The sequence below is a fragment of the Strigops habroptila genome, chromosome 4 (assembly GCF_004027225.2).
Source record: "Strigops habroptila isolate Jane chromosome 4, bStrHab1.2.pri, whole genome shotgun sequence".
NCBI classification, from domain to species: Eukaryota; Metazoa; Chordata; class Aves; order Psittaciformes; family Psittacidae; genus Strigops; species Strigops habroptila.
Genome location: NC_046358.1, coordinates 58,429,807 through 58,455,699, shown reverse-complemented (window position 1 = coordinate 58,455,699; position 25,893 = coordinate 58,429,807). Strand labels below are relative to the sequence as shown.

The window sequence follows — 25,893 nt, the reverse complement described above, 5'->3', positions numbered from 1 at the left end:
GGAAAAACTCAGAAAAAGGGAGGGGAGACGAGGGCAAGTTGTCCAAACCGAACCACGGAATCATTAGAGTTGGAAGACACCTTTGGAGATCATCTAGTCCAAGCCCCCTGCTAAGGCTTGGTTACACAGGAACATGTCCAAGTGGAGTTTGAATGTCTCCAGAGAGGGAGACTCCATAATCCCCCCGGGCAGCCTGTTCCAGTGCTCTGCCACCCTCAATGTAAAGAAGTTCTTCCTCATGTGAAGGTGAAACTTCCTGTGTTTCACCAGTGGCAGGTGGCCATTATTCCTCGTCCTGTCACTGGGCACCACTGAAAAGAGCCTGGCACCATCCTCCTGGCACCCACCTTCAAGATATTTATGTGCATCAATGAGATCGCCTCTCAGTCTGCTCTTCTCCAGACTGAACAGGCCCAGCTCCTGCAGTCTCTCATAAGAGAGGTGCTCCAGACCCCTGATCATCTTTGTGGCCCTCCACTGGACCCTCTCCGGTAGCTCCTTGTCTTTCTTGTACTGAGGAGCCCAGAACTGGACACAGTACTCTAGATGTGGCCTCGCAGGGCCAAGTAGAGTGGGAAGATCACCTCCCTCGACCTGCTGGCCACACTCCGCCTGATGCACCCCAGGATGCTATTGTCCCTTCTGGCCCAAGGGCATACTGCCGGCTCATAGTCAACTTCTCATCTACCAATACTCCCAGCTCCTCCTCAGCTGACCCGCTCTCTAGCAGGTCAGCCCCCAGCCTGTGCTGGTACTTGGGGTTCTTCTTTCCCAGGTGCAGGACCCTACACTTGCCCTTGCTGAACCTCATAAGGTTTCTTTCCGCTCAATTCTCCAGCCTATTGAGGTCGCGCTGAATGGCAGCACAACCTTCAGGTATTATCAGCCAGTCTCCCCAACTTCATGCCATCAGTAAACTGGCTGAGGGTACGCTTCATCCCCTCATTCAGGTCATTGATAAACAAGTTGAGTAAGACCGGACCCAGTATTAATCCCGGGGGCACACCATTTGCTACAGGCCTCCAACTGGATTCTACTCCCTTCCTTTCACATCGAAACTCACTGAGGGGCTGATCATGCCCAGTTTCCACCTCTGCAATGAGGTGATGATGCGAAAAGTTTCTGTGGATCCGAGGTCCAGAAGGCTGCATACAGCTGGCCCAGCCAGGCTCAGGTACTGCGAGGCAGGAACCGGCTGGAACCCTCAAACCAGCGTTTGTCTCTGCTGCCCATCCCGCCAGGGCCCAGGCCATGCTCCGTAGCCGGTACCCTTGGTTTTGCGCCGACTCGAGGGGTTGGCGGTGGGAGTCGGGCACTTCGGTGCTGCTACAGGTGCGCTGCCGCGGGAGCCCCGGCGGGCCTTCCCAGAGGGGAGGCGGCGGGTACGCACCCGCCGCCCGGGCTCTGCGGGTGCGGCTCCGCGGGTGCAGCTCCGCGCGCTCCCGGCGTACCGCCGCTGTCCCGGAGCGGATCCTGCCGCCGCCCGCGGCCCCTCAGCACCTGCCCGCGGCCCCTCAGCACCTGCCCGCGCGCCCTCTCCCGCCGCCTCGCGCCTCGCTGTCACGTGAGGGTGACGGCCGCCGCCGCTCCGCTCCGGTCTCCTCAGCCAGCGCCGCGCCCCTCGCGCGGGAGGGGAGCCGGGGGCGCGCGCCGGGCGCCCGCCGCCGTGTGGCGCACCTGGCACGAGGGCGGCCCGGAGCCGAGACCGGGAGGAGCCGCCGCCGCCGCCGCGGCGCAGGTCGGTCCCCGCGGGCGGGCGGTGCGAGCCGGGGGCGGGTTGCGCGGCGGAAGGGTCGTGCCGCAGCGGGGACGGCGGCCCGGGAGTCCCCGCCGGGCTGAGGTGGCGGAGCTCGGGGCCCCGTTGTCCCCAGCGTCGAGCGGGAGGCCGGTCCGCGGAGCTGCCGCGGCCGTGCCTGAGAGGATCTTCAGGACTGCAATGCCCGCTGCTGCTCCTTCTTACACACCTTGCCCTTCTCGTGAGAGTTAAGGACGCTGTCGAGAAGACTTTTAAATAGACGCGGCTCCTGTAAGTTAAATATTTATTCTCGCAGCGAGCGAAGCTTTGAAACTTGAGTTCAGCTAGGAGTTCAGTAAATAAACCGGCGCGTAGGCATGGAACAGTCGATTCCGGAGCTCTGCCGCCAGTAGTGACCTCCCGTCGCAGCCAAGTTCTCTGAAGTAAAACCGAGGTGTTCCCCCCCTCACTCTGTAATTGAAAATTAATCCTGAAAAGAGGTCTGTGGGGGCAATAGCGTAGGTAAAAGGATGTTCAGAAAAGAACAGTTGGAAGATGCAAGTGGCTTTTATGGGCTGTTTTACCAGTACAGAGATAAGGGAGGTAAGAGTATGAGGAGATGTCAAATGATCTCCACTTTCATCATTCACCACTTGTGTTATCATGCTGCTGTGATAAAGAATGCCTCCCCCTTAACATTTACAAGCAGGATAAGGAATCACACCCCTTCGTGTGTGATCATCTGTTCAGTTTTGCATGGGGCAGAACGAGACGTTTAGTATTATTTTGGTAGGTCAGTAACTGCAGGTTTGTCTGTGTGTAGGTGAAGTGCAACGTGCTTTTGAAGATTTGCATGTACAACGAGTTGCATTTTCATAGTCATAAAGGTCATCTGCGATTTCAGATTTTAATTGCAGGGTTTGGGCGGGAGGGGGAACGGTGAGGGACACTTTTCTCTGTTTGGTTTTGTGGGTTGGTTTTGTGGGTTTGTTTGATTGGATTTTTTAAACAGGAAATATTCCCAACAGGAACAGGTGCGTGAAGGGCTTCATTCTGAAATTTGTATGGAGTAGATGGGAGAGCAAAGCAGGCTGAATTTCAGCTTTCTAGGTTTGCTGATTTACTTTGCTTGTGTTCCTGACTTTGACTCGGCTCTGCTGTGTGAACTTAGCTAAAACCAATAAATCTTTATGCTTCCTTGTATCTTGCTAATGGAGAAATGCTTGGAGTAGAACTCGGTATACCAGGAGAGCGAAAGGACAAACTGGGACAAACCTAAGCAAACATGGGTTGTTTTTAAACGATATGGATTTACCCTCCATTTGCCAATAGTTTCAGCTGGAAGTAATTATAAGGGCCTCTTAAACCTAAAGGAAACTCAGTGTAAGTTAGAGCAGAGTGAAAACTCAAAAAACCTTTAGGTTATCTTTAGGAAAAGTATGGCTTGATACCAGAATATGAGGGGGGAAAATGTAAAATAAATAAATAAATTGTAATATTTAAAATAATTTCAAGCCCCAATAATAAAACTCGAACTGAGGAATATAGCTCAAGACTAATCTCGTCACTGCCTGTTGATGTTTATATCTGTTGCGGACGCACATGATACACCTGTAGCTGTTTTGAACTAGTGTTAGCATCACTTTTGAAAACTTAAATGCTTTATTTACCTAAGCCAGGTAATAATTAAGTGTCTTGGAAAAACATGTAGCAGTTTATCTATTGTACATCTGGGACTCTGCCCTATGGCAAGCGCCAAATTAAAGGGAGGGGGCAGAAACTGATTAATTTGTGTGACTGAAACATGGTAGGAATTGGGCTGGGAGCATTGTTCCCTGTTTCTGTGTTCCTTTGCTGCCTTGATCTCCTGTTCCAGGAAGTTGAGGAATTAGAGGAATGGTGGCAGACGGCACCGCTGCTACTATCTCGATTTCGTCCCAGCAGTCCCATAATATGAGGACTATGCCAGAAACAGTGAGGACAGGAAGGAAGTAGGGAAGCGATTAAGTAGAAATGGGATAATAAGCATTATCCTCCCCGCACTCTTACTGTATCTGATTTCACTTCATCTTTGTTAACGTGGTACCAGCAGTGTGAGAAAGCGATCAGGGGCTTGGGGGAGAGTGTAAAGAAAGAGACAGTACATCGGCATAGATTAAAGAAGTGCTTTCTGGGTTCTTGAATCTATTTCCTGTCGTGCTTCTGTTACACCGAGTCTCTCTGTTATTCTAGACTGTGTATGCAGGCTCTAAGGCAGCACAGCGTGACTTAAAGTGGTAGAGTGTGCTTGAATGGAGGATTCGAAGAGAACAGAATGAAAAGAGTAAGTGAAGACCTTAAGAATAACCTTCCCTGAATATTTTTATAGGGTCAGCAAACAAGGGGGGAAAGCAGAGGGAGAATGTGCTATGAATGCAAAACATGGGAAAATGAAAAAGAACCAAAGATAGTGACCCACCTTTCCCCCATCTCCCCTTTGTTTCTTGTTTGCGTCTTTCCAGTCTCTCTCTTTTCAAAACAAACGAACACCACAAAAAAATAAAAAGCGCTTGTACCTAGACACTACTTTCACTCATATTAGACTATTCAGAGACAGACCAGAAACGCTCTTCACTTTCCCTACAGCTAGGGATTGGTTTGAGCCTTTCAGCTCAAACAAATGAGGGCCTTGACCAGGTGAGATTAGCAAAGGGTTATACTCATAAAGGTAATGCAGAGCCTTGATGGGGCTTTGCTAGTTAGCAAAATACCCACCTTCCCTTCTCCCCGAGAAAAAGGTATTTACAGGAATAGGATGAAATAATCTTCTTGCTTTAGATGCCCACAGTATGATTCAGAGGATTTAGTGTTTGTCAAAGCAGAGAAATGAGGCAGAAGGAAATGTGTTTCGTGATAGTGATTACCCAGTGTAGATGCAAATGTGTTATCATTCAATGTACTGTACCAAACAAGACTTTCCTGCATTTTCCAGAAATACCTAATAGTGTAGAAATAGTAATGCTACAGAAGATGCCATTGTTTAGGGCAGTAGATGAGAACCTTCAGAAGTCACTTTTCTGTCGGTGAAGTTGCACAGTTCAAATCTCTGGAGGTATTTATCACCTTAGTTTGTCACCTCATCCTCAGAGTCCAGTGATTTCTGCTTCTTCAGGTATAATCTTGAAATCCTCATAAGCTACTGAATAAAGTTTAGCCAGCAATGGCTGCCCTTGAATGCACGCTTGATCAGTTGCCAGAGTTCAGTAGATGTGTATGAAATCATTTCACTTCAGTAACTTGAAGCCTTGAAAATTGGAAATTTTAAGCCGTGAACTATTTTAAGTTCTCTAAATTTTCCCCAGTTTGCTCTTGTCTGTTCTGTGTGATCAACTCACCTGCTATTTTGGAGAGCTGAAGAAACTGAGGCTCCCACCGTTGGGCAATCTGTTCTTTAACTTTGTCTAAGCACTAGCTCTGAGGTGATAACATGTCCTTAATAAATTGTGACAGCTTCAATTTCTTCCTGCCACCCCTTTAGAGTATTTTATAGTTGTTCTTATTTTAAATAGATGCACATTAAGCAACAAAATGAAGGGTTTTTTTTTTTTGTAGCTATATGCCTCTGCCTATGTGATTGAGCACAATGTTTTTATTTCAAGTCTCTTGTGACCTTGTAACATTAGTAACCTCTTCTGTTTCTCTCCATCTTCATTTGTTTATTTGCTATAAAACCATTTCGCAGTAGCACTTTGCTCATATTTGGCAATTCGTATTTGATGCAGAGAACAAAGAAGTTAAATTACAAAGATAATTCCTTTCTGAAAGAGACATAAAAAGTAAATCCTAATGGCACCGTTGCCAGTCTAGGTCACTGTGTGGATTTTATGTTTATATTGTGCATCTGCCAAGTTACAATGTAGTGGTTTAAAGGACTGTAAGCATGATCTAGATTTTAAAATCTTAATTTGATAACCTGTAAAGCAAGATTGTTATGAATATTATGTAGCTTACTAGTATTTCTGGAAGACCTGAAGCCCAAAGCTGCTGAGGGGAAAGAGCTGTATATTTTTGTACTGATCAAAGAGGAAAACTTGGTGTCTTCACATGCATAAGGCAGGACATTATTTCTCTGCCAGATGATCTACAAACTAACAGGGAGCTACGTGTGTTCATCTGTTTAATTAAATTTTCCAGGTAAAACCTGAAGTAACTGAAAATAAAAGTTCAGAATTGAATACAGGTTAAAATAGAGTGATTTGTGATTTAGAGAGGGGAAAAGATAAGAAACCTGATGTTGACCAGATAGTATGTGGCAGACAACATACCTGGAATGGTAGTGGATGGATATGACTTCCAGAAAGTTGCAATGACAGAGCACGAACTGCTGATTGTGTGAGTCTTCTGCATATCGCCCAAAAGTGCTAAGCTGGTGATGGTTTCCTGAAGCAGATGTGAATTTGGAGAAAACAGATCAGCAGGCCTGGTTCTCTTTCAGCAAATCTTGAATTAGGCTGGGTGTGTGAAATAAGTCTGAGTGCTCAAAGTCAAGACATGCTGGATGGAAGAAAAAGACAGGTCCAAATCCTGGCTCTGTTACAAGTACTGCTTGTCAAATGCTGACTGAGTCTTGTTTTCATGAGAGTAACTCTGTAATGTGTATGAATATTCATAGAGAATGTTTCACTTGATGGCTATGTCTTTGTACTCTTTAAGGATCAACAGATAGTATGCCAGTTAATTACTAAAGATAAATCTAAGATGCTGAATTCTAATCTGGATTTCAAGCACTGGCAGTATGAGAACTGCTGTTTTACTTTATCCTCTTCTGAAAACAGGTCTCGTTGGTCTCCACATGCAGACATGACTTAGCTGGGGATGCCTTGTTTCTGTCTGTACTGCTCATACAGAGAAGTCATTTTGTTTCAAATTTGCACTATTTTCAACCCAGATCTTTTTTTTCCTTCAGAAATCTTAGTTTGACAGGGTAAAATATTTGCCAAGCACCTCTTGAATATAGTGAATCATATTTTTATTCCACTATAGTACAGTGCAGATGGTAGCATCTGCTTTAATAATGCATAATCAGAACTTCTTATTGTACTGACATTGCAGTAAGATTTATGAGTGTGTTTCTGTGATGATGATAAGCTAATGCATATAATTCAGTCGGCTCCTAAACAGAAGCATTCTGATGTTTCACTCCAGACAAAAAAAATTCTCTAGCAGAGACTTTGGGCAGGTAAATCCAACATTTTAAACAGATAAGAAAGCAGAATGAACCATCCAGAGAAGCAAAGTTTTTGCATTTCTCTTGGATGGTATTTGCAGGGTGCAGTGTTAGACAGGGATGTGTAAGATCTTTTCGCATATGACTTCTTCATCTTTTGCTTAAAGTGCTCTATCATTCTGTAGTTAATAATGAAATATCTGTTAAATAATCTTTGACCTATACATTCAGTGCCTTGGTGACTTCCAGCCGATGTTAACCTGTATACTAATAAGAACAAGCTCTTAGGAATTGAAGTAGATGATCCAAAGAGATGCCTTCCAACCTCAACTATTCTGCAATTCAATTATTCTGTGATAACACTCCCATATGCTTCATGAAACTGTTCTCATTAGGTTTAACTGCAAGTCTTCACAATGCAGTTAACATCAGCTCTTACCTGAAATATAGTGTTAATTCCATCCGTTTCTTTAATGCAGAAAACTTCTTTTTTCAAGTTTTTATGCCCAACCTGAGATGTGAAGTTGTGCTTTGTAACCTCTCTGTATACTTTGCAGTACAACTGAGAAATCACAGAAGATTGGGTCTTCTTCCAGTGGCTTTACCATGATTCCCTAAACAGTTTCACTGGCAGATTTATGGTCACCCAGCAGACCAGGAGAAAAAATGGTAAAACAAGTCACTGGATCTTGATGTTTGTTCAGGCCATGCATTAAAAGCTGCAGAAACTGTCAGACTGTGGTAAGGTAAGGTCAGACTGTAGGAAATGTGGTAATAGCTTCAACCCAGATATCAGGCATGGACCCCAGCTACCCTTAACTGTGCGTTAAATGGACTCACTACTAAAAAAACCCCAAACAATAAAAAAAACCAACCCAAAAAAACCCCCAAACCACCCCCCCCAAACAAAAAACCCCTCCTGTAGCTGAACTTAAGGTATGTTTATGCAAATGCTATGTAAGTTTATATACATATAGAAGTAAAGCATGTTTTTTAAGCTCTTTTCTAATACTAGTAATTATTGCTTCAAGAAGGGAAGAAGAACGAATCTTAAAATTCAGAAGCTACTTATATGGACTAGAAATACAGACTGGTTGTAAACTATCAACAAAAACAGGATGTATGATTTTCTTAAAGAATGTGTTCATTGCATCTGAAAAACATCAAAACGAGTCAAGTGAATAGTTCTCTTTTTGAAAGTAGTCTTCTGTAATGAAAAGTATATATACGAAGTATTTTGATGTTAGTATAAATTATATTAAACCTGAAAATCTCAATCATAAACATTATAAATGATTAGTTAAATAAATACTTATTGAATTAAAATGTTCTTCAATGTAGGAAGCTGAATGTATCCCAAGTAGTAACGTTACCTGAAACTGAAAAGAGCGATTGATGGCCTGATCTGGCAAACTTCATATGTACAAAAGGAAAATCGTTATTAATCTTTTGTTACTAGAAGAAAGGAGAGCTGTTACAACAGGCTTTTGTGCAAGATCTGTTCTGGCCTGCTTTGTAGAACATACTGTAGTGTTGTGAAAAATAGTTAGTAGTCCACAATAGTTACTCATACTTAGTCCAGTGCATGCAACATTTCGTAATAGTTGTAGATTGGGCTGAGGACTAGAAAACTGTTGCAAGAATTGTGGTCCAAATCTGTTTTGCTTTGATTTTATTCTCCATTTTAATTAGGAATTTTATTAGCGTTTCAGTTTTGTGTGTAGATTGTGAAGCCTGGCTGGTTCTTATGTCACATAAACTACTTGCGAAAGGGTGGGCTCTAGAAGACTGCATTTAGTTTTTGGTTTTTTTTTAACATGGGGAGGTGAGTGTGTGTTCAGAGTAAATGATTTGATACAAAGGGAGCTCATGCTCTAGAATGGGTGTAGTTTAGATTCACCAGCCATTTGCAGGTTTTTGTTTAATCAAAGCTTCTGATTATCCAGGGACTAATTGTGAAGAATGGGACAAGCAGCTGCTCGCTTCCTTTGGAAACTGAGAGTTGGGTACTTAGAAGCAGAGGTTCCAAATTAGTTGAGACTGATAAAACTTCCATGCTAGGCAGCTTGCCTAGTTTGCCAGGCAGTGTGTCTGTAAATACTATTTTACAGTGAATGTATTTTATTTTGCTCTTCTTAACTAACAAAGTAAATAGTACTGTTTCTGTCATGGAGCAAGACTACCCCTTATCAATAAGGACTAATAGAGAAGAAGTAATTTCCTCATGATAGAGCAGTATTTCAGTGATTGTTAACAAGACCATGTTTTTCTTTTCAAGTAGGAAAAGACTGGATGTGGGGTTTTTTTTTTCAGAATTAATAAAACTGTCTTGAATATTTCCACTTGGAGTTTTTGAAAGCCACTGAAACACAGGGGACTAAATCTCTCTTATATATCAAATTTTACTTAGAAACTTAGTATTAAAGTATAATGATGTCATAATCACTGACATAGGAGCAGACTTTGATCCATTTTCTGGAAAATGAAATGAAGAAACTGACAGTGAACTCTGATTTCCTTTTCTCTCCTGAAATAGAAGAAACAATTAATTTCATCCACTGGATTGTCATTTGAATAGTTCCGTCTTTTTTTTTATCATTTTCTTAATTTTGATTTTTATGCACTGTCACATGGCCCCAGATGTAGGAAACTTCTGAGCTGTTTTTCATACAGACAAATCAGCTGGTTGCTGTTAGGGATTAAAGGACTTTGCAAGTCATTAGCCTGAAATAATTTAATTTTATGTTGTTTGTTGTTTTTTTTTTATAATAAACAGGTCTGATAAAGGAATTGTTATCAAACAGTAAAATACATGATTAAGTTATTACTCCAGGAAACTCCGTAGATTTATTCATGATTAGACCAAATAAGAGTAGTAAGCCTTTCAAACAGTTCCAAAAAGCTGCTCTGAGTCTTAACACGAAATACTCTGAATACAGGATGTGCAAAAGCCTGACCCTCACTATTCCCTCAGGTGTCATTTCTGTATGGGACTGTGACTGTGTGCTTTAGGACTTCTGCCTTTGCTGTAATGACACTCAGGCCGTTTAAAGTAATAAAAGAATTCTGTTTCATTTGTCTTTGATGTCAGTATAAAGGTGGCTAATCCATTTATTTCAGAGCCAGTAAAATTTGACTAACTTTATAACAATGTAGTGCTTCAGATACTGTTATACTCCGGCATTTGCAATTTTTATAAATGTTTCAATCATATGAAAGAGTTTTTCTTTGAACTGGAAGTAACACATAGTAACACAAATTTTAGGCCACAGTTTTATTTTTTGATAAATAATTTTGGGTCATTGTTCACGTTCAAGTAGTTAATTGTTAATGTTCATGACAATGTCTTAACTTTTATTTTTTTCATGCCTTAAAAGTATTGGGCATTCACTATTAAAAGAGAACAAAAGCAATCCTTTATACATACCCCACTTCAGATGTAAATATGGATGTAAAAACTAGAAGAATACTGAGTTATGAATGGCTCGATTTCTAGGTGCAATTCTTGTGTTCAGTTTGTGTTGAGAAAGGCATTTTTTTAATTTGCAAAACTTCCAAAAGCTGTCTGAATTCCATGTCCTAGCAAACCTGTAAACCAAATTGACTGAAGTGGAATATGCTAGCTTTGGAGGCTCACACATGCAACCGGTTTTTCCGAACAATTAGGTTTGTTTCTGGAGAGGATGTATAGTTTTTAAGTTTTGCAAGTTCAAATGGACATTCTCATGTGCGTAACTGTGGCTTTGCATTTTCTCATTTCTTACTTAGTCATATCATGTATATTTTATAAGACATTTAAATAGATTTGACTTACCGATTTACACACAGATTTAACACAGAAACTTGGTCATTTTACATTTGTATAGAACAGAGATTAAATGCCGTTAAATGGTTGGCTGACATGGCATGATGGGCTTTGTGGTTGCTAAGAACTTGAGAATGCCCACCATGGTGCTATATTTAACAGTTGACTTCCAGGATCTCTTTCACATCCTGTGCCATCGGGTGTATCTGCTTTACGGAAGCAGCATGCTGGGCACTTAAGAACTCTTTTTCTAAGCCTGTAAAAAGTTTGCAACAAATAATCAAAACTGGATACGTACAGTGACCTGAAACTTGTTTCAGTTGTGGCGATAAGGTGGAAATAGTATGAGCGCACAGATGAATGTGAAATGGAAAACCTGAGAATGTGAGTGGGTTTTCAGTGTGGTGATTCCATTAAGATCCTTTGCTAGGTAAACATGTTTTTCTGTGAGCAAATACAGCTCCTCCATAGAACAGGTCTTTGAGGACACCTATATATCTAGTCACACGTTCGGTATGGGCTGCTTTGCATTGCCTTTAAAGTCAACTTCTGGTTTCAATGAATGCTTGATCTGTCTCCAGTCATTTGGTATTCATTTTTCTTCTAGGATTCAGCTGGGAGATATGACAAGTTTCTCTCACCAGTGTAAATCTTAATATTAAATATTGCTTATGGATGCCAAGTTACTGTTGTGTCTGTCTTGCAACATTGCCTCTCTGCAGATGCTTTTTCTCATCACTATAAAATTATGTTAATGGATCAAGTATGTAAAGTAAATATGATAGGAGACTCCGTCATTCCCAGATTTAGAAATCAGCTGTGGCACGATGTTTGATAGAGCTGCTTTCTTGCTGGCCATTTCTGAAAGGAGCAAAATGTCCCATATTCTGAATAATAGAGGAGCAAAATCAACAAAATATGTCATTTTAAATCAGGATTTAACTTGCCATGGAAAATTTTTGCCTCTTGGTTATACCTATTATTTAGGCAGAGAAAGAGAAAAAAAAATTGAAGACGGCTTTTTCTGAAGATATTTTCATTAATTTTCAAGAAGCAATCTATAGAAGAATGTTTTGTTTATAAGCATAAGCATTAGATAGACACAGCTGCTAAAATGTGTATTTTCATTGATGTGATGAGTAATGCTGGGATATGGTGCTTTTCATAGTGATCCATTTGTTGTTCCTAGCTTAATGCCTTTGATGCAAGCAGATTCACTTCTGTTAAGTTTGCTGTTTCTAGTAGAAGTATATTTTTCCTTTCTTTGTTTCCCACAGACATCTTCCTCAAAATAGCTAGCTAGCAAAGCTTAAATTTATACAGAAGTACTTGATACTGACAGTTCTGTTAGTGAGAATTCAGCATGTTTGTGTTCACAGTTGCAAGGTGGGTCATATTAAACCAACCTTGTGGTGTTTCCAGTTGTTTATAACTTGCTGAACAAAGTGTTTCGAAGAAGGAAAAATGTGAATATGGAAATAAATTTTACAAAGTCAAAAAAGCTGTCTTTTTAGTATTCCTTTTAAGTCTTATGTCTAAAGCTGAGACTTTGCAAAAGTCTTCATATCACATTAATAAAGTTGAGGCAAATCCAGGATAGAGCTTTACAACCTGAGTAACCCAGGTATAGGTGATTTTGTAATGAGACGTATCTCTCTTAGTTGTGTCTGTGTTGGATTGTTTCTCTGTCTAGTTTAATCCAGACCTCAGCTTTTTACTGTAGAAATCTTGTGGATTAAAATTGTGTCTTTTGATTGCAGGAGGTTAGTTTTCTGGCTTGTTAACCCTCCACGTTGTTCTGAGGTTCCGTTGCAGGAAAACACATCTCGGGTATCTCAGTGTCCACTGGTGCCAATTCCTCTACCAGTCCCTCCCTATGTTTTTTACTTTTTGTGTCTGTCCACTTTCAGGAATGCTTAATGCTCTCCTCCTAATCCTCTGAAGGGGGTTACTTCTGTAAAGATTCATTGCTTTACTCTGTGTGGAAACATTCTCATATTTGCCTACATCGTCATGTATTTCTTTTGTGGCATTTTTCTAAAGGTCAGAAGTACTCTGCAGCTTGAACGCTACATGTAGCTTTGGTCATCTCATCCCAACAGCGGTACAATAAAACAAGAAAAAGTATACAGAGAAGCAGCAAGTGTGATAAAGTGTATGGATTGGGTTTACGCTGTGGAGAGACTTGCAGGATAACAACTCTTCAGTTAAACAGAGATGTTGTGGGGGAGAGAGGGGAATAGGACTGGAAAGAAGCTGTAAGAGGCATGGAAAAGTGAGCAGTGATTAACTACTGGGGTTTTGCTTGTTTTTTTCTGAAATGTCTGAACATTCACTGAAAAATCATACAAAATGGATTTGAAAAGGAATTAGATAAATTTACAGAGGGTAGGTCTTTCAAAATTTATGAAACATAATGGTTCCTCTCCAGACTGTGTTTCGTAAAGCCTCATGCTTGCTGATTATTGGGAAAGATAGCGTAGGAGACTGATCACTATGCACCTGTGTTGCACTGAACGTCTTTAGAGAAGGAGCACTAGGCTGACACGCTTTTAGTCTGAACGAGCTCATTTGTTCTTATGGTGTCGTAAGAGTTCCAAAAATACATAGCTGTTTTCTGCCTCTGAGTCATATGAATTTGATGGATACCTGTCTTGATTACACTACAGGCAATAATAAATAGAAGGTGAAGCTCTAGGACCAAGGACTGTATGGGTTCTAAAAACTAAGCCAGTTGGCTGAGGAGTGTTTGCTCTTTGTTGGCAAAGCAGGGGATTTTTACAACGATCCTTTGTGTACATCAAGGAATTGAAGAAAATGGACACTGAGACCAGATGTGAAAATTTGGCCTCCTTATCTTTCTTTGAGGTATCAGATCTTCTAGTCCTGTGTTAGCACTGGCCTCCTACAAGGAAACATCTGTATTACACTCATAAGTTCATGCAAAAATCTCTGTTTCACGGTGCTCATATACTTCTGTATCCCTAGTGGGATTTGTACTACTTCAATTAATAAAGTAAGTTACTAGCAGTGCTTGTTCTGCTAAGTTGACTCTGTAACAGCTTAATGGGCAAGAAGGGTGATTTCCTTTTACAAAACTTAATGAAATGCAGAAAGACAAACAAAAAGTTGACACTAGGATTTTCCATAACAGACTGGCCTGATTGCATAGGTTCTCATGGCCAGGCTGAAGAAGCCTTTGTTTCAGAGAGATTTGAAAAAGTCTGAGAACTATTTATGAACAGTAAGAACTGTTATTCCTAATTCTTAAGTTTAAAAGAATGCTTTTTCCAGCAGTACAGTTTGTCTAAATAATTAGGTTTTTTATAGAAGATGATTTTGAATACTTTTGTTAATCATATATACCTAATCTCCCTCAATTTCTGTCAAGGTCTTGTCCTCTGTTTCACTCTAGGGCAAAGAGTTCATTCAGGTGTGAATCTGTGTTTACTTTTATTACCATCTTTCACCTTTCAATTTACTAGAGCATGATTTTACTTTCACAGGATCATTCATGATATCACTTGTCCACTTAATTTTTTCAACTCTTCCGTGATTTAATTAGGGTTTTGTATTGGTTTTGGTTTGGGTTTTTTTTGGAGGGGTGGGCAGGTGCAGTTTCCCAGGCACTGGATCTGAAGTCTAAGTAACTTAGAAGATGTAGTTCAACCCAGGACAACATTTCAATAATGAGGGGTTTGGGGTTTTTCCCGCTCGAGAACTAATACATAATGAATGCAGTCTTGGTTTTGAGATTTGTAAATTCAGAAGCTATAACATTTTCTTTTATACTGTGTATAACAGAGGAAACTTAAAATATCTGATAACATTTTAAATTGAAATTATTAAGTGTTTTTTTAAGCTCTTATGAGCAATGTTTAAGACAACAGTGACAGACTGAATGGCTTTCTACAGTTGACAGAACTGCTGTAGAGAGGCTCTGAAGAAACCTCACTTTGCACATGCCATGCTGTCAGCATCAACTTCTGTGTGTAAAGATGAGACTTTGTACAAACATGAGTCAGGAAATTTGGTTATGGTACCAACTGTAGCTATAACTTAGTATCTATGAGTCCTGTGGGGTAGTTACTGTGAGGTGATTCGTGTTCTTCAACGATCATCAAGTATCGGTCAGGTCATTTAGTGCATTTTAAAAGTTGATTTCTTGTTTCCTTCCCCCAAAATTGAAATTCAGACTTGTATTAGCAAACTTAATGGTTTTATTTTTGAAAATAGATGTTTGGCTTCGACTTTGCTGCTTCATAATTCAGTAAACAACTACATTCAGTTCTCTTCATATTTTAAATCAAATTTTTTAGTATAATGTATTTAAAAGCAGCATAGTTCTTACTGCTTGTCACAAACTTCTATCAGCAGCACACAAATGTGATGGTTTTCCAGTGCCAGAGTAATACCCAGCTCCCTCATAAGTTAGTTTAGCTTATTTAGTTAATGACTTAGTTAGCTCATTTTCATCGTGGAGGTATTGTACTGTGCTTTCACCTAAGGATGTCCCTTCGTATAAGGAGTCCCAGCAATATGTTGACCAGAGACTTTACCAGTTCTTCTACTATCTACCTAAATAGTTCAGTATCAGGTCTTCATCCAACTTTGACTAATCTAGAGCTTCTCTCTAGAGCTTCTGCCTCCCCTTAGTGTGGAACCTTTACGCTTTCTAGCTGAAAATTCTTTTTAATTCCCATTCTGATTATTCTTTTAAAAACACTCAATAGTCTTGTTTTTATTTATTACATAAAGGGTAATCAATGAAGGAAGGGTTCTATTTACCCTTCTGCCTATTCCAATGAAGCATATGAAGTGGGAATAGAGTGAGTGGTGTCTGAATTAACAAATAAATGTAAGCTATAATCAGATGAACAGGAGTCGTGGCTGGATAGTCCTGTAGGATGCTGTGTAAGTAGTGTTCCTTAGGCGGTCATTCTAGTGATCATCAGAAATTCTTCTGCTCCCAGCAGCTGTGGATAGTTATTTAGGACTAAGGATTAACTTTAATTAGAGAGGATGCCAGGTTCTAAAAGGCCAGGATCCAAATATGTATTTATAACTTTTGTATTTGGTGGTGTCATGAGAACTACGGAGCCAAGTTGGAGAGATGAAATCAGCAGTTGTGTTCCTGTGGGGTGACTGGGTACAATAGAGCATGTGGCTGGAGGAGAAGCAAGGTGGGAAGTGGTGGGCTTGGAGGTTGTGCACATTTGTTCATTCCAGCTCGGGAATTATCCTGCAGCTGAAAAAAGTGTGAAGGGCTTCTGAAGCTTACCCAGGCTGCTTGATATTTCATTATATGATTAAGTACAAAGCAATGTGATTCTTGAATCTTTAAACATTTTACAAAAACATATTTATTCATCCTGGGGAAAAAAAAGGTGGCGGTAGTTAATTACTATTAGCTGTGTCTTCTAAATGTAAGAGGAATTTGTGGACCACCCAAAGCATTGATGTTAAGGAGGATCTGGATTTCAGGAGTTCTTGTCAAAACCCACACCCTTCTCCATAACCGATAAAGTTGGCAACCTCATTATTAGAAGCAACCTTGGAAAAACAGCTGACTTCTGAGTTGCCTAAATGTTAACATTCTTAGCTCTGGACAGCTGCTGGCTCAAGGCAGCCATGAAAGATTCAAGTATAATTAAGGCTTTTCATAATTCTGATGAACATCTTGCTCATAATGACTATGTCTGTTAAGTACTATATTCTTTTTGGACACAGTAAGCTATAGTTTTACATACAGAAAGTAGGTTAAGAAATTTGCAAGGGATATTGGCTCTAAGCACAATAGTTTCTATCAGAGATTTTTCACTTGATTTAAAATGCAAATCTTGGATTGGGTTTCATAAGGTAAAGGCAGCTAAGCAAAATAAACTTAGGCCATTCAGACCAGTTTGCTCTGTCTGCACTTCCTGGAAGATCTTATTACTTAGGTAATTATAACAAAGAGGGTTGCAATATCTTTATCTGTGGGCTGGGCTCTAAATTGGTCTGAGCATGTGGCTTAGAAGGGATGATAATAATTTCAGCTTTTATCTGCTTAACAGTAAAACTTTGGCTATTAATAGTGAGCAATTTTTACTGATCAGGCAAAAAAGTAAATTCTTTTCTTCTTAGGGACCTGAAAAGTTAAGTAGATTGGTTCTTGTATTTTGCTGATATATAAATTAATCTAATAAATCCAGAAGGTTAGAATGTGCTAACCTAATGTGCTATTAAAGCTTGTACTGGAGCATTAAATCTTGATAGTGGTAGTTGTTTTTTAGTCTTTACCAAAGCTGAAAAAAATTGTTTTTCACAATATGTGGGGTTTTTTTTTATAAAGGTAGATAAGTCATGGTGATCTGCATCTATTAATGTCATTCAGGAATGAAAACTGTAAAAGTAATTGCAATTAAAATACCAGTGAATAGATGGATCCTGTTTGAGGTACTTGGCATGCCTTGGGATTGATACATGTGTCTTCTTATTTAATAATAATAAGAAAAGAATCCACAATTGTAGGTATTTCTATAGAACTAGATCAGAAATAAAAACTGAAAGCATATAAGAGCTGCAAGCTATTTTCATAATATTACTCAGAACAGTACACTGTGAGAAGGGAGTGTCTGGGAAAGTAAGATTTGCCTGAAGCACAAGCAACAGGTCTGTCTAGAAAAAGATGTCAAGCAAGTAATATTACATTATCGCTCTGGAGCAAAGAACATAGCTTTTATTAATAAATCTTTGTTTGATCAGCAGGTTTTACTCTAGCTTAATGCAGTTAAGCAGCAAATACATTGTGATACAGGTGAGAAAACGGGCAGTGTGTGGAAGCTGACAGGAGATAAAAGGCGTAGTTCTGGTGGTATTTTTCAGCAAAACTTTGTTTTTTGCCTAGTTCTTGATTGAAGAGTTTTTTATTAGTAAAATTTCAAGTTTGTAATGTAATCTGTCATCATTTTCTGTACCTTTTTCACTACTGACGGTGAGATACTATAGTTGACGTTTAGAAGAAATGGTAGTCCTGCATTTATTGTTAACAACTGTGTGATGCTGTAGCTGCTTTAAGTGCACAGAGTGGTAGCTTACTGCACAAATAAGAGCCAACTGTGAAATCCAGCCATAGAAACTCTCTGCTGTTTTCAGTATTTTCACTCCTTTTCTCCCTTTTAATTTCGAGCCAGCCTGCTGTCCTGATTTACCAATACCAGTGGTGGCCAGAGTTTTCCAGGGGAGTGGCTGGTGGCCACATCTGCCAAAGGAGCAAGGCAGCCTACATGCACCTCTGGCAGCTGCTTACTGTAGGTGGGTTTCCTTTCACTGAGGAGATTATTACCAATGTTATGATTGCTTTGAACTAGGGGAAATATTGCAAAGAAGGAAGCTTATTGCAGTTGAGAATCAGGTATCTCTTAAATATTTAGTGAAACTACTAAGCTACTGCCAGGTAAATGTGACAACAGAAGATGGAAATCTACCAAAACCAACAAATTGAAGCAACAGAATCAAAGGGAGTGTCTGTAAAGTTCACATGTGTAAGCATTCTGAAATTTTAAGTTTATATCAGTTGACTTAATGACTTTCCAGATTATTCTGAGCATTATTTGTGTAGTAGCGTTAGATAAAATATTTGGGTCAGATGCATTTAGGTAAAATTCAGTTACATTTAGCATTGTCCATACTTCAATTATTATTTTGACAAAAATGGAGAGACTAAAACCAACCATTCATTTAAATTAATCTCTGCCTTGGGTGATGCTAAAGGTTTTTCTTCTGCTTTCTGATAAGGCATTCTTGTAATGCTCTTCAGATCAATTTGATCTGAAGTTAAATAATGGCTTACCCTTTACCACAAGTATAAATGGCAGACCTCAAATTAGAACATAGTAGTTTCTGACTGTTATTCCTGCATTTGTCCCTCTAGATAGTGGTGTTACATGTATTGACTAGAATGGACATAGGATGCACACTTTACTGATAACACGGAGCTTGCTCAGTGCTGGTGCAATATACACAATGGAGAAAAGCCTGTATCTCAGAGTTCTTACTTTGTAAGAGAAGCAAATAATTTTGACTTGTTAGTAAAAATTTTCCATTGCACTGGGCTTATTACTAAGATTGAACAGTGAAGTAATTTGGAGTCAGCCTTGAGTATACTTCTAGGAATTTTATTTTATCTTTTTCTGATGGTCCCCCTGAAACAGCAATGTGTAAACTTTTATTTTAAAGCTGACTTTATCCTCTGACTGCTGATTCTACATTCTAGCGTTCAGGCAGGCTCCGACTGAGAGAATTTATGTGTGGTTTAGCTACCAATCATGCCGTTGGTCATTGTGGCCAGTGTCTGAGTTGTCATTGGATGAACACAGTACAAAAATATTTTCATCTATGTGAATTGCCATTAGAGATTATTGTAATATTTGTTTAAATTCAAAATAATTGAATTCCTAGCATAGGTAATCGCATGATAAATACAGATTAGTGACATTTCAGTGGTATTGGAATAATTGGCTCCATAAACATATGACCATTGCCTGTATACTTACCTACAACCTGTGCTATTCGAAGGCTGTCTCTAGCCATTGTCAGATAGGGGTCTTTCGTGTTGCTTAGAAAGCTGTCAAAATCTAACCCTTTTGAATCACAGATTTTGAACTTGCTGTATCAAAAGGTTGAACATCAAAAGACTGAATTGTACCCTTCATGGAAGAGAAAGCATAATTCTATAACCCCTTAAAGACTTTGTCAGTGTTCTGTGTGTTAAAGTACTGCAGAAATCATGCATAAGTATGATCCCATGTTCATCTCTGCGTGGGCACTGGTTTCATTCTTCAGTGATGAAGTGATGTGCAAAAGGGCCTTATTTCAGAGAGGATTTTCTCACTGGCAGTGAAATAGATAGCATAAATTATTTTCCCCTTTGAAATGTCATCTGTTGACAACAGTGACTGTTACTTGACTAAGAGTCCAGCAACACCAACTAACAAGTAGCAGCTAATTTTGGAAGATTTTCTTTGTAATCCTTAATGCCAGATGGAAACATGAATGTCTTTAATCCTGCTTTAAAGGGGCAACAGTAACTTCAGAAACTTCATACTTGGGGCATTTTAGTTATCGGAACAAAGAACTGTATTTTCAGTGTCATGAAAGAAGTGATAGGAAGATTGAATGGGGGTATAGAAAGAAGCAGTAAAAATAATTTCAGAATTGTCTTTACTTTTCAGACAGCTAACAAAAAACAGAGCTGCTACAGAGTTCTGCTTATAGGTTAAACATGTTTTTCACCATGTGTTCATTCCTGCATTGAAACCTAGTCAATCTTTTTCTCACACAGTGCAAAAGGTTGAAACGTCCTCAAGATCTAGGAAATCATTGTTAAGGATGAGGGGTAGAGGAATCTCTGGCTTTCAGTATTTGAGATTGGTTTTATATCCATCTGCATTTCCTTGTTTTAGTGAAATTGCTTAAAAAGAAAAAAAATCCACAATGAATGAAAACATCATAAATCCCAAGTCATGGGGAAAAGTTTTTTACTTTCCATATTACTGTATTTTTGGCTGTGTTTTTGCTGGACTTTTTGTGTGGACTTTTCCTTGTGTGGCTTAATTTATAATGTAACAGTGACAGGTCTGGTTTAGTGTAATACGCGTGGTTTCATCTGTCTTTTCAGATCTTTACTCTTTCTACTGAAGAAATCATAGATGATGGCTTCTGACGCTAGTCATATGCTGGAAGCAGCTTTGGAGCAGATGGATGACATCATTGCAGGTATAATAATGCTTTATTTTACACCAAACTATTTTGAGGTTTAACTATGTTTGTGCTTTTCCCTCCTGCAATTTTCCTGTTTACTTTTTAATTATCATTCTCAGTTTGTCAAATTCTCTGGAACATGCAGATTTCTCTGGTTGAACAGTTATATGGAGAAAATTTAAAGTAAGATAAGGGCAGAAAACACACAATTCCACCTCAGACATGTGAATATTAGAATCATAGAATCATAGAATGGTTAGGGTTGGAAAGGACCTTAAGATCATCTAGTTCCAATCCCCCTGCCATGGGCAGGGACACCTCGCACTAAACCATGTGGCCCAAGGCTCTGTCCAACCTGGCCTTGAACACCACCAAGGATGGAGCATCCACAACCTCCCTGGGCAACCCCTTCCAGTGCTTCACCACCCTCACTGTGGTGAACTTCTTCCTTATATCGAATCTAAACTTCCCCTGTTTAAGTTTGAAGCCATTACCCCTTGTCCTACCACTACAGTCCCTGGTGAAGAGTCCCTCCCCAGCATCCTTGTAGGCCCCCTTCAGATACTTTGCTCTAATGCTCTAGCTTAGATACATTCTAATTCATGTGGTAACATTCCACATTGCACGAGTTAGTTTTTTATTTCAGTGTGCTTTGAAAATAGTTTTCAGTTAGCTGGATAATATAGATCTATATTTTACACAAACACACACATATAGATACACAAAAATATGTGTATATATATAAAATATGCAAGAATATGTATATATAATCATATAATTTTATTTATTATGTATATATTTAAAATAGCTTAGCAATTAATTACCTTCATGGCCTAATGAGTTAGAATGTGTATCTTCATGTTAAGATTTATATTCAGGAGTGGCGCTATGAATTTCTTTTTTACACAGCTGTCCACAAGAAAGGCATATTATGCAAGACAGAATTTGTTGTCTTTTGATGCTGTCATAGTAAGGCAATTAAAAATTTTTCTCTCAACATTACAGCATCCAAGAAGAGAAATTGATTTCTCTGGTTAGGACTCGTAGCTTTGGGGTTTGTGCTCACACACTATACAGTATGAGCTTCTAAAAGAAGTATCTGGGTAGGGCAATGATCTCACTTGTGCACAATAGGAAAGCATTCACTAAAGCTTTATAAATTTAAATAGTGACACCATGCTGTGCCTTCATATTTTTTTTACATAGTGATGAAGATGATGACATCAGCCTTTTTTTGCTGCAGTTGTGCTTCTTCCTGCTCTTTTAGTAAAGCTTTCTATTCAGAGATTAATACGGAACTTCAAATATTACCCTCAGACTAGCCATGATTAGGCAGGAAGTCATTATTCAGGATTTTTAGTTTAAAGAATCTCTAGGTTTTTTGTTTCTCATTCACATATAAGTCTTCACTTTATTCCAAAAGTGCAAGCTTTAACAGTCTGCTAAGATACACAGAAGTGTAAATGTGAATATGTGATGGCTATAATTCCACGAATAAGTTTTCACACCAATGGAACAAATTCTAGGCAATTAGGAAAATTTAGATCTGTATTTCCTTCTCCCTTCTTTTTCTGAATGCAAAACCTTAACCAAAGAAGATTTTAACCTCTTACAAAACACACAAACAGACAGTCATTGAACTATCTCTCAGATATGTAAAGAGAGAACAAGAACAGCAAGTCCCAAACCATAATTCGTAAACTAGGGATCCAAAATAATTTCTTAGCTATTGCAAACCTTGAGTTATGATCACGTCAAGTGCTGTAAAAGAACCAGAGGAACATAGAAGCCCATGTCCCTTTAATTATGCTATGGAACATGTGCTCTTTAACTACCTGCATATATCCAGAAATTTTAACTCAGTCTCTCTCTTCTGTGATGATTTATGCATAGCTCAGCACATATTGGTGATATCATGATGCACTGATGAATCCATTCTTCAGAAAAATCAAGAGAAAGAAAAAGTAGACATTTTATTTAAATTGATTTTCAGATTAGACATTTATTTTATTCCAGGAGTCATCAGAGCTTTGTGGTATGTTTTCATTTGAAGGAAAGGTTTAGAAAACTTGGAATAATTTTGGGGTTTTTTTTTATTCCATGGGATTTCATCTGCTTCAATCTTTTCTGTTATTCATGCTTCCAACATATCTCAAATTGTCCAGTATCTCCTCTTATGAACATAAAAGACCATCTATTCAGCAAACAGGTCTGTTGCCTTGCTTCTCTGAGCAGCGCTATGTTTTGTTTAGGAAAAAAAAAGGTTTGCTTGATATTGCCATTTCATATTCCCTTCATAAAGTTTTGTAGACTTACAAGCTCTATGGTTTTTCCACTGAGAGGATAATATTGCTACACAGCAGTATTTCCACGAATGGAAGCTGTGAAAAATGCTTGTTGTGAAGCTAGTTCTGGTTAAGACAATAGGTGTTTAGTGTTGAGTACTTTTTCCATGGTATGGAAAGCAAACCTTGTGCTATGTGGCATAACTGATTAAATGGCAATATATGACTGCCTAAAGAAGTCATATATTTCTTCTAGTTTCATGCTAGAAAAATAATTGAGGTCAGAAGCCAGGTTTGATGTTTTGTTTTTAATATTGTTTTCCTTTTCCCCACTCCTTTTCCGGATTGTTTGTGCCCATAATATTTTTGAGTTAATCTTGATAAATAAGGAATAGAATTAAATTGTTTCAGGCTTCCAAACAGCATTGCTTTTACCCCCTTCACTTAGTTGCCCATGGTGGTGTAAAACTTGATACAGAGAAGTGAAGCAAATGGTAGAAGAAATGTTCTGTGTGAATCATCAGATTTCACTTCCCATTCACAGCTGTTTTGTAGTAGCGTCAGTGTCCACGCTCTAAAACAAAAAGATTCAGGCATGCTAGTGGTATGTGAAGTTTGTTTCCATAGTGCATGGATAGGTCATGAGCAAATTGGCAACCTCTTCAAGAGAGCTGACTTTATCACTTCACATTACTCCACTGATATTTAGAATAATATGGAAAACAAGCTTATATTTTCCAGATAATGCATCCGTCAAGTCACATCAATGTTAGCTGAACACTTCCCGTATGATTTCAGAGGTATATCTACCTGCACCAATAAAAAATCATATTGATTTATTGCTTTAGTTATTTCTAGTTACAAAGTAAAAGCTCGATTGGGTGGGAAGGTTGTTTACCTTATTTATTTATTATTTTCCATTACTAAAAATAGATAAAGCATTTTAATGCAGGTTGAGTTTGATTGATATGCTGGAGAGAAGGGATGTCATCCAGAGGGACCTTGACACACTTGAGAGGTGGGCCAATGCCAACGTCATGAAGTTCAACAAAGCAAAGTGCAAGGTCCTACACCTGGGTCTGGGCAAACCCAAGCACAGCTGCAGGTTGGGCAGAGAAGTGTTTCAGAGCAGTCCTGCAGAGAAGGACTTGGGGGTATTGGTTGGCGAGAAGCTTAACATGAGCCGGCTTCAGTGTGCGCTTGCAGCCCAGAAAGCCAACCGTATCCTGGGCTGCATCGAAAGAAGCGTGACCAGCAGGTCGAAGGAGGTGATCCTGCCCCTCTGCTCTGCTCTCATGAGTAGTACTCTCACTTGGAGTATTGTGTGCAGTTCTGGTGTCCTCAACATAAAGAGGACATGGAGCTGCTGGAGCAGGTCCAGAGGAGGGCCATGAGGATAATAAGGGGGCTCGAGCACCTCCTGTATGAAGACAGGCTGAGAAAGATGGGGCTGTTCAGCCTGGAGAAGAGAAGGCTGTGTGGAGACCTCATAGCAGCCTTCCAGTATCTGAAGGGCACCTACAAGAATGTGAGAGAAGGACTCTTCACCAGGGACTGTAGTGATAGGACAAGGAGCAATGGGTTTAAACTTAAACAGAGGAAGTTTAGATTAGATATAGGGAAGAAGTTCTTTACTGCGAGGGTGGTGAGGCACTGGAATGGGTTGCCCAAAGAAGCAGTAAATGCTCCATCCCTGGCATTGTTCAGGGCCAGGTTGGACAGAGTCTTGGAACAAGGTCTAGTGTGAGGTGTCTCTGCCCATGGCAGGGGGATTGGAACTAGATGATCTTAAGGTCCTTTCCAACCCTAACTATTCTATGATTCTAAGTCTGTTCTAGATGTTCTCCTCTAGCTAATGTTTGTGTGTTCCAGAACTATTTATTGAATTTTCTGGTATGATTGAAGGACTAAATATATCTGCTGGAGCATATACTTGGACATGGTTATTATTCCAATTCGTCTCAAATTGAGAAACATAATAATTATTCAAGTTTGATTCTCTCTAATTCAATCCAGTAAGCTTCTGTATGCAATTTGGGCAGAGGTGGAAAACAGAAATGTTCTCTCATCCTGTACGGTGAGAGAACAAATAAGGTAGGAAGCTCCTTCAGAAGGAAGACTGGAGGACTGTCATGAAACAAACCAGGACTGAGTCTTATAACTGCCAATTTATGTATACCATATTATGGAAATATTGGACAAATCATCTGTGAAAATGTAGCTGCTGTTCAGTAGACTGGAAACAGCAAAAAATCAACTATTCAGTGCTATTTCAGTTCACTGTATCCAGGTTCTGTGGATATGTCTAGGCAGCACTGGATTCAAAGACAAAGGCTAAACTTCAAGACTGTTGGAAACCTTATGCACCTGACAAAAAAGATATTTCCTTTGGGTTGAGGCTTGAGTCGGTACTAGGAGAGCTATGTTCTTGTGTTGGCTTCAGAAACTTTTGCTTTATCCACAAAATGAGCATTAATCACTATTTTACAGAAGTGAAAAGTGCAGAGGTGTGTAACTTGCATTGGCTTATTTTTGAAGCTTGAGTAGATGTGTATATATGTATACACATGCAAAAACAGCATTCTCTCTGTTTAATGGGAAAACAGTCCTAATTTCTTTTCTTAGCGGTAGTTTTTATTAAAATGTTAGATTGTGGTCTTGTCCATTAACGTAAGAACTGGACATGCAAATACATGATACAAATATTTACAGATTTACTTCCTACTTTTAGCCTTTTGTTTTTAAAAGTCATGTCCATTACTCCAAATGTTGACATAGCTCATACATGATTCTCATTAATCCAAATAAAAAGTCTCACTGTAGACTCTGCATCTCAGTGCAATACAAAATGTATTAGAGTGCATGAGGGTAGGATTGTGAAGCAAGATTAACAAATTGAATTTCATTGGGCTTGATCAAATTTGACAGATAGGTCAGTGTTCCCAAGTCTTTTATGCTTCAGTACATCTGCACTGATAACCCACCCTCATAGCTATATAAATTAGGCATGCTAAATGATTAGGCTTATTTGACTAAAATAGCAAAAAGGACTAATGTGATTGTCAATGAACATGTCTTATCCATTAGCTAGAATGACTTGCACTCAAAACAGAGGCTT

The 25,893-nt window shown here is 39.4% G+C and overlaps 1 protein-coding gene across 6 annotated transcripts in view; it reads left to right on the top strand.

The window, feature by feature from the left end:
• The first annotated feature begins 1,826 nt into the window (after positions 1-1,826).
• The window catches only part of PPFIBP2 (PPFIA binding protein 2), a 107,024-nt gene continuing 82,957 nt past the window's right edge, over positions 1,827-25,893 (top strand). For 4 of the 6 annotated variants that reach the window (XR_003990916.1, XM_030482517.1, XM_030482520.1 and 1 more), the window contains exons 1-2: positions 1,827-2,026; positions 20,408-20,505. Coding sequence is in view for 5 of the 6 variants with exons in the window: in XM_030482517.1 (XP_030338377.1) it covers positions 20,439-20,505 (67 nt within the window). In the remaining variant the exon portion in view is untranslated. The remainder of the gene's footprint in view (positions 2,027-20,407; positions 20,506-25,893) is intronic. The other 2 variants (XM_030482524.1, XM_030482516.1) reach the window with 1 other exon arrangement.